Below are 13,069 nucleotides of genomic sequence, written 5' to 3'. Positions count from 1 at the left end.
CATTTCACTGTATGCCCTGGTATGTATGTGAGTGACAAATAAACCTCTTGTCTTCAATCTTGAATCTTGAATCTTATTATTCCTGCCTTTGCGCATGCGCGCGCTCGGCCAATCAGAGCAACGCGGAAGGACAAGTCGGCTGCCGAAAGTATTCACGCGGCCCGGCTGCGTCATTACTTTTACCAACCGATTTCCAGTTCCTCGTTCGCGTTCTGCGATCTGATTGGTGTCGCGGGGATCTATACACATTTTAGCGCATGCGCATTTCACAATACACGACGTCAGCATTACAGCGTCAGCATTACAACTAAAACATACGTGGCTTTTTAGTTTTTACTCAGCAACGGCGTCGCGAGGCTTACTGTCAAAGAAGCGTCACCGCAGACACCGGTAAACTAAAGTATGTATCTCCTACACATGTATTCGTGTAATTTATTAGAATGACCAGACATTTTATTAGTCTATGTATTTGTTGTCGCTTTAGAACTGTTGGCAGAATGTAAGATGTGTATGTAATGTTATCTTACCGATGCACACAGATCTTGAGGATATGTCATACTGTATCGCTAAGTTAATTGAACATTTGTTCCACCGTAACATAATGTTTAAAAGTGCTTTCTAGTGATGTTCGACAACACGGTGTTACAATGTAATCCACTGGTATATTGAATTGTGTTCGTTTTGCTACATACTGTACATTCCTCTCAAGTGTAGCTAGGCCTACATTCAATCACTCAGCCACGCAAGTCTACACATAGTTTTCTTTATAGAAGATGTATTACAATGTAAATATTGTTTAATTGTAGACGGACAGTGAGACATTATATAAGTCTGCAGAATAGGCCTACATAACGACTGATTAAAAGACTGGCTGATGGCTCATGGAATTAACTTTAACAGTCCTTAAAGCTTGAGATGCTCCCCTCTGTTGTTGGACAGTGATACGCTATATAAGTCGGCCTCATTCACCCATTCTACAACATAACGTTTAGGCTATAGTTTGTTATTGTTACTAACTGTAGGCTCTTTCTTTATTCTCCTCAGGTAGACCAAACCCTCTCCACCATGGACCAAATCATGCAGTTTGTGGAGCCTAGCAGGCAGTTTGTAAAGGACTCCATTAGGCTGGTTAAGAGATGCACCAAGCCAGACAGGAAAGGTAGCTAAAGCCTACTGGAACAGAGCTATTATGTACTTTGGTTGTAGTGAATCGATTGATTGATTGACTGTGAGTGAGTGATCCAGAATGTGGTCAGGATGGGAGGATGTTTATATAGGGTTAGATTTCTGGTCAGGTATGAAGTGTTTGGGGTTGAAGGCACAGCTTTCCCCAGGATTTTCAAAGAATTTGGTGCTGAGTTTCAACTAGGGGTGGTCTGGAGGGTGGCAAAACAATTGCAATAAAGAAAGCCATTTGCTGTAATTTCCTGCAATTTAAAAACCTAATTTCAATCAAATAGCAAACGCAAGGGTAAGTTGCAAATACGTTATTTAAGTACAGTGTATAAGCTTGCACAATAATTTAACATTGAACACGAAAACACACACACACAGAGGACCAAGCAATCACGTATTAGACAATGTTGCGTCCATTTCTAAGTTGGCCCCAAGCTTTCACTACAAAGAGAAAAATAATGTAAACACAATGCGCGTTGTCACAGTGGCGCTGCGCCCCTATACAATTTTTTATGGAATGCCCTGGAACGTACATCAATACGACGTCCTCACAAGAGTAAGAACATGCATGTAAATGTGTTATTTATGTATCAGAAGAAGACTTGTTTGAAAGTATGATTCTAGTCTAAATTTAACTTTTGTTTTGCTCCTGCAGAGTTCCAGAAGATTGCCATGGCTACAGCGATAGGCTTTGCTATCATGGGTTTCATCGGTTTCTTTGTCAAACTCATCCACATCCCCATTAACAACATCATTGTGTGAGTAGAATCGTATGACTGCTAGTATATATGGAGGTAGGCAGGCTATACTGTGGCTGCTAGTATATATGGAGGTAGGCAGGCTATACCGTGGCTGCTAGTATATATGGAGGTAGGTCGGCTATACAGTGACTGCTAGTATGTATGGAGGCAGGTAGGCTATACAGTGACTGCTAGTATGTACATTGGAGGTAGGCAGGCTATACTGTGGCTGCTAGTATATATGGAGGTAGGCAGGCTATACCGTGGCTACTAGTATATATGGAGGTAAGCAGGCTATACTGGCTGCTAGTATATATGGAGGTAGGCAGGCTATACTGTGGCTGCTAGTATATATGGAGGTAGGTCGGCTATACAGTGACTGCTAGTATGTATGGAGGCAGGTAGGCTATACAGTGACTGCTAGTATGTACATTGGAGGTAGGCAGGCTATACTGTGGCTGCTATTATGGAGGTAAGTAGGCTATACTGTGACTTCTACTAGTGGAGGTTATGTAGGTAGGATAGGATACCTATGCTTAGTCTACCCTAACATTTTGTAACGTTACTCTCCTCCATCTGTGTCAGCTCTTTGCACACAATGTTGCACTGGAATTTTACACCAACTAAAATAACATGTGATATGTGTGATCATTGCGCCCTGTGCAGTGATGTCTATTTCTCCGGAGGAATGTAAACTGAAGTGCGTTGCCACCCATAGTGGTTCTTGAAATGCAGTCTTCTCTGCTTCCTCTAGCCAATTCGCCTCATGTGTCTAGGCAACAAGGATGCTGCTAGGTTGCCGTTTTTGTAACTCCTCTTTGTGCATGTGACACAGTAGACTATCTAGAAAGGGATATTTGACTTTGTAGTCCATCAATTTTGAATACAAAAAAACATTTTTCTTCAGTTACTTTTGAAGAATGAGAATGAGCTAGCAAAGCAGTTTTGTCCACATAGATGTAATATTTATTCGGTTTGCGAATATCCACACCAGCTAACATCCAAAAGTCCAGGATGTGAGTGTGTAAACACTGAAAATGCTGCCCATGAGTATGATGGAATGTTATTGTAATGGTGGTTATAGAAGAACGGAAGTACATCACTAGAGATTAACAGAAGTTGTGTGATAATATCACATCCACCCATGGCCTGCAATAAGTCACGCCAACACAAACCCTGGAAGTTGGCTGCTTATTTGGAGTATTGACATAATCATTAAGCTTTTTAGTGATTAATGACTTTCCATGTTCTGTTTTCCAGTGGCGGTTAGACTGACACGCTGATGGATGACACACTGACGGATGACTGGCTGACTAGTTGACTGGCTGATTTATTGGAGCTGGCTGGAAACGGACCGCGGAACAAAGTGCCCGATAGTGTTTTTATTGTTTGTTATGTATATAAATTCACTACCATGATTTAGTTCATATGTGTTTGCTTTGTAAATAAACTTGGCTTAAAACTGTTAAATGATTGATGTTTATTTACTATACTTGATTCAAATGTCCAACGTTTAACTGTTGAATGGTACAGAACAGATAGTACACAGTGCAAGATTTTGTCACATATTTCTCAAGATCTCTAGTTTCAGATCATGCTCTTTGCTCTTGCTGTAAAACTGAGCAAAATACACTCGCTTTCAGTGCTCAAATTGAATATGGGCTACCAGTTTGAGTTTCACTGGTCTATATAGTGCAAGATTATTGGCGTCACAGCAACCAACTTCAGACATTCCCCCTAGTAAGCATTCGTCAATAATTCTACCAGGGTCTATATTCATCACACGTCTACAAATAGGAGTACTGATCTACTATATACATCTCACTGTGAATGAGTGAATTTATTATTTATATATGAATGACCTTTATTTATATAGCACCCTTCACAGCACGAATGCACAGGGTGCTTTACACTACAGCTTAATATAAAAACACAATAAAACAAAATCAGAAATAAATGACGACAAACAAACGGCAGTTAAAAACAGTGAAACCAGATAGAAAAGGTAGAATAAAAGATTTTGGATAAAATCATGAGTCACTAATTAAAACAAAACTATAGAACAGTGAGGACAAGAAACGGCGCCTATGCATGATCAAAGGCCACACTATGTTCTTCCATGTCAATGTATTTTGTGTGTAATTATAAGGCCGGTGTCATTTAAATAGTTTGTGTTGTCAACATAGCCTACAAACAGACCAAATCCTACAGTGTGTTTCTCCTAACAAGTATGGTCCATCCAGCCAACACCAGATTATAGCTCGTATCCAGAAGTCATAGAACTCTTGTCAAAAAACTGTTAAAACAAGTCACAAAGCTGTACTGTTTGTTTTGGTCGGTATAATTCATCATTGGGATGAACATGGGCATTGTACCTTTTCCTTGAACTATCTTATCACGTGACAGTGATTGCTTCCAATCAGCTTGAAACGGAACTACTTATGAAGCAATCGCCGTCACCTCATAGAGTAGTACCAGGAAAAATGACCATGCCTGTGTTCATTGCAATGATGAATTTTACAGACCAAAGCAAACAGTACCACTGTGTGACTTGTTTTTAACAGTTTTCGACAACAATGTTGAGTTATATGAGCTATAATCTGGTGGCTCTATCATACATAAGCAGGAGAAACACACTGTATAGGTTTTGGTCTTGTCGTATGTTGACGACACGAAAAAATATATAACTACACCGGCCTTATCCTTTAAAGTGTTTTTGCATTCCTTAGTAAGCATTTTGTTTGATTTAATCACAGATACATGCCAATTGAAGCAATGAAAGGTTTAGGTTTTAAATAAAATATAAAAGGGTAAATTCAGAATCAGTCCTTTCTCTGCACAATCCATGCTGTTCTTCATACTGGATTCCTGCAGCTCTGGCTAGTTAGCCAAAAAAAAACGAGTTCATTTACTATCTCCTCTTCAACTAAGGTGAGAAGACACTTTAATCATGACACTTCTCATTTCTGGGCTAAAGTAGGCTCCCTCACTGTTTTCCTTAAATAAACTCATGATGTACAGTCAGAATTGGGAACATGTTTACTCCAAGATATTTGTTTTCACTGACACATACTCCCACACCCTGCCTTCTGCTCACTGTCAACCTCAAACCCATGATGCACTGGCAACATTCAGAGACAATTTAGTTGGACAGTACTGCCCGCAGGAGCAACACAAACAAACATTTAGTTAGTAGGGACGGGTGTAACAACACAGTAGTAGGGGTGTAACAACACAGTTTGAATTGATATATCCATTCAAAAGGCAACAATCCAGTTCAGTCCATGCAACCTTCATGTCATGTCATCAATTTGGATTGTTAATATATTTCTAAAACATGTAGGGAGCTTGGAATGCTTATTTTACCTTTTTGTGTGGGTCCAAATTCAAAGAATGGTACCATAGGTATTTTAAGTGTTAAGGCCTCTACATGCTACAGCAACTTCAAAGCAACTTCAACACAACATCAGCGCGATTTCAGCGCGGTTGTTGTTTAGGGTCTTGTAGACTGTGTTGCGAGGATGCTGCGTACATGTCTCCAAAATCTAACCTAAACAACCGTTGCGTTGATATTGCGTAGCAGTGATTGGTTGGTTAGCGAATGGGGGCGGGGCTGTCATAGAATAATATTGGTCTCGCAGAGAATACCATCCGCCATTGTTGTAGCCAGCCAGCATTGATGCTAAATAATTAGCGTCACATAGCTGGCCTTTTTCTGAAAACCCAAGCACATATTGTTCCATAGCATACGCCTTCAGTTGATCATGACAAATCCTCTCTTACCTTGACGATTAAAAAGCCTCCATAATTTAGTAAATAAAGCTGTAGCCAGCCAGCTAGCATTGGTGCTATACAAAATGCTATCCACATTAGCTACATAGCTAACCAACTAAATACAATGGTATCCTGAGGTAACTTTAACGTTAAATACAACGTTTGCTAGTCGAAATGACTGGACACACACAGGGACAAGTTAAACATCAATCAATTAATTTATTCCAATAGGTAGTTTGAGCTGCATGTGAGCCGAGGTCCTCTCCATTGGAAACTAATAATGTTACGGTAACGTTAGCTCGAAAAGCACAGAAAGTTAAGCTGCTAGCAACAGACACTATAACACTTCCGGTCGGGGGATTTCAAAATAAAAGAGCGACGTCTAAAATCACCGGAAATACGTTTATTTTGTACATTATCTAACGTTAACACGAACCTAAACTAACTTTGCGCGTCGATGTTGCAGAAGCATAAAGGCAGAGTGTCTAAAACACCGTTGCTTTGTCGATGTTGTGTTGCAGTTGCTTTGAAGTTTCTGTAGCATGCAGAGGCCTTTACACGCCAACTTTTTGGGAAATTAGCTTATTTGCCATATACGAGTCTGGAGTTAGACAAGCAGATACATACCCATTTTTTTCTCTGTGCATGCATTAGGCTTAGGGAACAGCCGCACTGTTAGCCTAGCTTAGCGTCATTTATTGGAAGTAGGTGTGCCAGTGTAGCCTATAGTTCCCAACAGTCACAAAATACACTAAATACAACTCAAACTTTCCTGTAAACATGTTGTGACCTGTGTTATTTACCATGTGGAGAAACAAATTAGACATTTTCATTTTCTAAGCAGATATATACTCTGAACTACTTTTTGCCGAACCACTGCTGCCTGGGCGAAGTGATTTCATCACCTCAAAAGCCCTGTTTTTTTTTGTTTTTTTTAACTGGGCTTTTGAGGTGATGAAATCACTGCGGCCAGGCAGCAGTGGTGAGTAAACAAAAATTCAGAGTATATATTGTGGCAGATCTCACCCCCCCTCTCATGGATATGTGAAGGATGGGACATATTATTGCCACGGAAGGAGTAGAGACAATTAGGTAGCTGATTAGTACTGATAGAACACACCTGCACATCATTAGTTCACCCACATCTCACGTGCACACGCCCAGACCCACACATTACAAAGCCACTAGGTTAGTCAGGAGTAAGTTGAGCGGAGGTGAGGTTGGAGTTGTTGTATTGAGAGAGAGAGATTGTGTTATTTGGAGTTGTGAAGATGAATGAATGAATGAAAGAAAACTTTATTTAACAGATTGCAGAATGGGTACAATACAGTACGTCTCAATACACACAATTGTTAAGGAGATGCAGACCAGAGAAAGACGTTTGTCTTGTTTACATCAGGGTCCCCCATTTTCAATTCATAGTGACATTTATGACATACACAACGTACATGACATCATGACATTTATGGCATAGGGACATACATGACATACAGGTATATAGTACTGTTACATTTGTGACATATACAATATGCAAATATACAGTACTGTTACCCATAGATCCTAACAGAGATTATATACATATGATGGGGAGGAGACTGTACATTAGGAGGGGGTGGGAGAAAAAATATACATACGGTGGGGAGGAGACTGTCTATTTGGGGGGGGGGGGGGGGTTGGACCTTTACGGTGGCCAGTTTCCTATAGGTGAGAGGTAGTGAGAGGAGATATTACTGGATCAAATCTAATTGTCGCAAGGTTTTGTGATATCGGAAAATAGCTTATGGAATCAGAATTGTGTGTGTCGTATTGTGGTAAAGCCTGAGGTGTGCACCCCTTTTAATTTAGAAAAAGCACTGCAATTAACTTAATTTACCCTTTGAGGTGCACGATCAAACCAGTGCGATTCGAATTTTGAGAATTAAACACCATGATTATGACAATGGCAGAATACAGACACTGGGGCAGAATACTGTTCATTGAAAGTTCTAGAATTTACCCTGCCCTTTTTTCTTGATCCTCCAATCACAACTGCCGATTCCCTTGGACAAACATACGTTTATTATGAGATATGGCAGAGGGAAGTGACAATTGTGATTGGAGGATCAAGAAAAGAGGACAGGGTTTGAGAGGTAAATTCCAAGATAGAATTATGAGGGAACATTTGATGAAATCTCACTCACAAAGGGGAACAGAAACTGCTAGGATATAATAATAAATAATTGTTGGGGAAAACATTCCCATCTAAATTAAAATAACATTTCCAGTGCATTGCTGCTTTAAAATGTGAAGAATTACAAAATATGGAAATATGGAACTCACTGAGGAAGATTTTGAGCCCCTAATGCATTCTACATGTTGGTATATTCCAGTATACATTCCAACAGAACCTTGTCCCACTTTTCTACTAGTAGTAAATTATGCAATACACATTCATTCATGCACGAAGATGCTTTTTTCCTCTTATTTTTGTTTAACCTTTATTTACCCATACGTTTGCTGAGCACAGATGCTCTTTTTCAGCTACGCCCTGCTTCACATTCACACAGTTCCATTCATACCTGGGAGCTGCCCAGTACAACCACAGTCTGACACCATTGGCCACTGAGCAACTCCACTGGAGCAGTTGGGGGTTAAGTGCCTTGCTCAAGGGCACTTCAGCAGCAGATTTTTCCTGCCGTTCCCGGGGATTGAACCGGCGACCTTCCGGTCACAAACCCACTTCTCTAACCATTAGGCCACTGCTGGCCATATTTTCACCCCACGGATCTGTAAATGGTTGTCTTTTCATCTTAGTTACCAGCAAATATGACCACCTTCAGGGACCACTTATAGTATATTACAAAATGTCAACATTTTGAAAGCATCATATGCTTCACTTTGGTTCAACATCTTAACTTTTTTAGCATCCACGACACCTCCACAGCAGGTTAGGAATGTACTTTTGGTATAGCCTACAGGGGAGGTATATCTCTCTCTCTCTCTCTCTCTCTGTCACACAATTAAACACACACTTCCACCATGCTCCACTAAGTCTTGGCATCGTTACCGTCGTGTTGTTGTTGCTGTGTGTGCGTGCGTGTGGAGGGGGTACACATAACATAACCCCCCTCCTCCTTATTTCATTTCACAGACGCGTGTCCCCTTGTGTATGTTTGGCGGACCGTACCAATACCACAAGAAAATAGGGGCGCGGTGAGCACAGCACCAGCTCGCACCGATTCAGCATTCAGCACCTGGACAGTTCCTACCCCCCTCTCTCTCTCTCTCTCTCTCTCTGTCTCTCTCTCTCTCAGCCTCTCTCCTCCATCCCTCCCCGGCGATATAATTAGGTAGCATCTGACACTGCAGTTTGAGCCGAAGGGCCAGCGCACGGAAAAGCTATGTTTGATTCGGAGAATCATTGAAGAGGGTTGTTCTCAAGCGACCAGTTTTCCAGGGTGACAGAGAGAAAGAGAGTCGGGAAGAGGAGGCAAGACAATAATTGCGCAGCGAGCGAGAGGGAGGGAGGGCGAGAGAGCCATTGCTTCCTCGGAGGTGATAGCAGCCACTTTCTATACTGCTAAAGAAAGGAGCGTGTTTTGTCTGGATAGCGCTCTTCAGATTGCATCCGCCCGGCGAGGCGGTTTACAAAACGGAGGGGAAAAGCACAACCGCTGCTCGAGATTCTCTCTCTCGCTGGGTAACGGGGATATAATTTGAAGATGCATCTCGGACCGGGGGTGACGCTATTGCTCTGGGTCCTCTGTAGCGTTACCAGCATCGGCGCCGCGTCTTCAGCATCCCGTAAGTAGGCTAGTGACACACGCACACACGCACGCACACACACAGCCATGTAAGCTAGTCTATTTGCACGTCTAGTAAGGTCGCTTATTATGGGTCCGTATACAGTTTATAATACGGTATACCCACCGTACAATGTATAATAGTGGCAATGCAGAGTTCTACCTTGCCTTTGCGTCAGATGGTATATCGTGTTTACCTCTCCGCCGGTACAGACTGTTAACAGAACTCAACTATAGGGCGACAATAATGTGGTCAAGAGGCATGGTTTCTATCTTGAGCCTGAACTGGCGTGCCTTGTCTTTATTCACATGGTAAGCAGCAGTAACACAAGTCTTCTCTCTCTGAGAGACATTGGGGGAGAGAACGAAATGGGTGTTTACCTTTGCTTTTATAGTTGCCATAAGGTAGAGTACCTGGGTGGCTCCGCCTAGAGCGCCCTCCAGTGGGAACAGATATATATGCAACTAGGCAATCACAGGTGGAGACAATATATATGCAGGTAAACAGTTACTAGTGTAAACAGCCACATACAGCCACATACAGTTAAGGCCTCTGCATGCTACAGAAACTTCAAAGCAACTGCAACACAACATCGACAAAGCAACAGTGTTTTAGACACTCTGCCTTTATGCTTCTGCAACATCGACGCGCAAAGTTAGTTTAACTAAAGTTAGTTTAGGTTCGTGTTAACGTTAGATAATGTACAAAATAAACGTATTTCCGGTGATTTTAGACGTCGCTCTTTTATTTTGAAATCCCCAGACCGGAAGTGTTATAGTGTCTGTTGCTAGCAGCTTAACTTTCTGTGCTTTTCGAGCTAACGTTACCGTAACATCATTAGTTTCCAATGGAGAGGACCTCGGCTCACATGCAGCTCAAACTACCTATTGGAATAAATTAATTGATTGATGTTTAACTTGTCCCTGTGTGTGTCCAGTCATTTCGACTAGCAAACGTTGTATTTAACGTTAAAGTTACCTCAGGATACCATTGTATTTAGTTGGTTAGCTATGTAGCTAATGTGGATAGCATTTTGTATAGCACCAATGCTAGCTGGCTGGCTACAGCTTTATTTACTAAATTATGGAGGCTTTTTAATCGTCAAGGTAAGAGAGGATTTGTCATGATCAACTGAAGGCGTATGCTATGGAACAATATGTGCTTGGGTTTTCAGAAAAAGGCCAGCTATGTGACGCTAATTATTTAGCATCAATGCTGGCTGGCTACAACAATGGCGGATGGTATTCTCTGCGAGACCAATATTATTCTATGACAGCCCCGCCCCCATTCGCTAACCAACCAATCACTGCTACGCAATATCAACGCAACGGTTGTTTAGGTTAGATTTGGGGGACATGTACACAACGTCCAAGCAACACAGTCTACAAGACCCTAAACAACAACCGAGCTGAAATCGCGCTGATGTTGTGTTGAAGTTGCTTTGAAGTTGCTGTAGCATGTAGAGGCCTTTAGACAGTTACTAACAATCCTACACAGAGCCTCTGATCTCAACACAGACCTCGAGCTCTGGTCCAATCATAAAATTACAGGGTGTTTACGACGACTTTGGCTGGAGACACCATGGCAGCCCGACTCTCTGCTGACACAGCCGACCACATCCCATGCAGTGGACCGTTTGTGTTGGTGAGGGTGTTGACAGATGGGGGTGGTGGTTTAATTGATTGACTGAAAACTTTATTAACAGATTGCAGAATGGGTACAATACAGTACGGCTCAATAGTTAAGGGGATACAGACCAGAGAAATACTTTTGTCTTGTTTACCCAGGTTACATTATCGGATGGTGAGGTCACAGTACTGTCTAGCTCTCCTCAGGTGCTATAGCTCTTCAATGCAATCATCAACCTTTATTTATTCTCAAAATTACAATTGAGGTCACCCTCATTTTCAATGTAGTCGAGACTTTCGAGACTTTACAGACATTTCAATGCACACATTTCTATAACAATAATAAATATTAATAGCTATCTACATAGTACTCTCAGTCCAGAGTGCACCACAGCAATTAGCCTAGTATATATATATATATTTTTTTAAATAAATAAAAATGAACATGGGCATAAAATCAGCACACAAATTGACAAAATAAAAAATTGCATAAACTTCAGACATAAGAATAGGTATAAAAGACAATACAAGTAGTGTAATGTAGATGTGCAGATTTAAGAATAGGCATAAAATAAGTACAATAGTATAATGTCGCTCGAAGGCATGTGAACCCTATCATTATCAACTGTCACAACCAACATACTACACGTGAACTACTGCAGTGGTTCTCAACGTGGGGCTCCAAGCGCTGACATTATACAATTAAATTTACTAGAACAATTGATTATTCTGATCATAGCACTGTCTCCACTGTCATCTCATCAGCTACAGTATAGACAGCTGTGGGATTCTGGACTCTATTCTCTTTAACAACACATCTTCTCACACGGGGTCCCGAGACAAGATATTAGACATGCTCTGTCTTTGTTACTCTCTTCTGTCTCTGTTTTCAAATTCTCTGTCTCTGATTTTATCTCCTGTCTCTGTTTTCTCATTCTGTCTGTCTTCTATGTTTCTCATTATCTGTCTCTGTTTCTCTCTCCTGTCCCTGTTTATTTTATTTAATTTTTTATCATTCTCTGTCTCTGTTTCTCTCTGTTCCTCATCATCTCTGTTTATTTTTCTCTCCCCTGTCTGTTTTCTCATTCTCTCTGTTTTCTCATTCTATCTGTTTTTTTTCATTCTGTCTGTTTTCTATGTTTCTCATTATCTGTCTCTGTTTCTCTCTCCTGTTCCTGTTTTTATTTATTTTATTTATATTTTTTATCATCATCTGTCTCTGTTTCTCTCTGTTCTTCATCCTCTCTGTTTATATTTCTCTCCCCTGTCTGTTTTCTCATTCTTTCTGTTTTCTCATTCTCTCTGTTTTTCTCATTCTATCAATTCTTTCTAAGTATCTGTCTCTGATTTTCTCTCCTGTCTATGTTTTCTCATTCTTCTCATTCTGTCTCTTCTGTCATTCTCTCTGTTTTCTCATTCTGCATCTCATTCTCTCTGTCTCTGTTTTGTCATTCTCTCTGTTTTCTCATTATGTTTCTCATTCTCCCTGTCTCTATTTTATCATGCTGTCTCTGTTTCTCTCTGCTGTCTCTGTTTTTTTTTTCATTCTGTCTGTTTTCTCATTATCTCTGTCTCTGTTTCTCTCCCCTGTCTGTTTTCTCATTCTCTCTGTTTTCTCATAATGTCTCTGTTTTCTCATTCTCTGTCTGATCTTCTCTCCTGTCTCTGTTTTCTCATTCTGTCTGTTTTCTCATTCTCTCTGTTTTCTCATTCTGCTTCTCATTCTCTCTGTCTCTGTTTTGTCATCCTCTCTGTTTCTATTTCTCTCCCCTGTCTGTTTTCTCATTCTCTCTTCCCTCATGCTGTTCTTTCTCTGTCTGCCTGTGGCCTACTGTGTACAAATTTGGGGTCCTTGACACGAAAAGGGTGAGAACTACTGTACTACTATGAATGTCAGGAGCTATTTTACAGCACCATATGGTACAGTAGTTGTTTTCCAGCACCATAGGCTATGCTATTTAAAAAAAA

The 13,069-nt window shown here is 40.9% G+C and overlaps 1 protein-coding gene across 1 annotated transcript; it reads left to right on the top strand.

The window, feature by feature from the left end:
• Positions 1-279: 279 nt before the first annotated feature.
• Positions 280-1,938, top strand: LOC311238824 (protein transport protein Sec61 subunit gamma; the record flags this gene model as incomplete). The annotated part of the gene is made up of 3 exons (XM_084327026.1): positions 280-400; positions 1,045-1,159; positions 1,832-1,938. The coding sequence occupies exons 2-3, from the start codon at positions 1,066-1,068 to the stop codon at positions 1,936-1,938; spliced, it is 201 nt and encodes a 66-aa protein (XP_084183152.1). The 5' UTR covers positions 280-400; positions 1,045-1,065.
• Between the last annotated feature and the right edge of the window lie 11,131 nt (positions 1,939-13,069).

This window comes from Notolepis coatsorum (genome assembly GCF_963971535.1).
Source record: "Notolepis coatsorum genome assembly, chromosome: 13".
Classification (NCBI taxonomy): Eukaryota; Metazoa; Chordata; class Actinopteri; order Aulopiformes; family Paralepididae; genus Notolepis; species Notolepis coatsorum.
The sequence above is the reverse complement of the archived record's forward strand: the minus strand, read 5'-3'. Positions and strand labels throughout refer to the sequence as shown.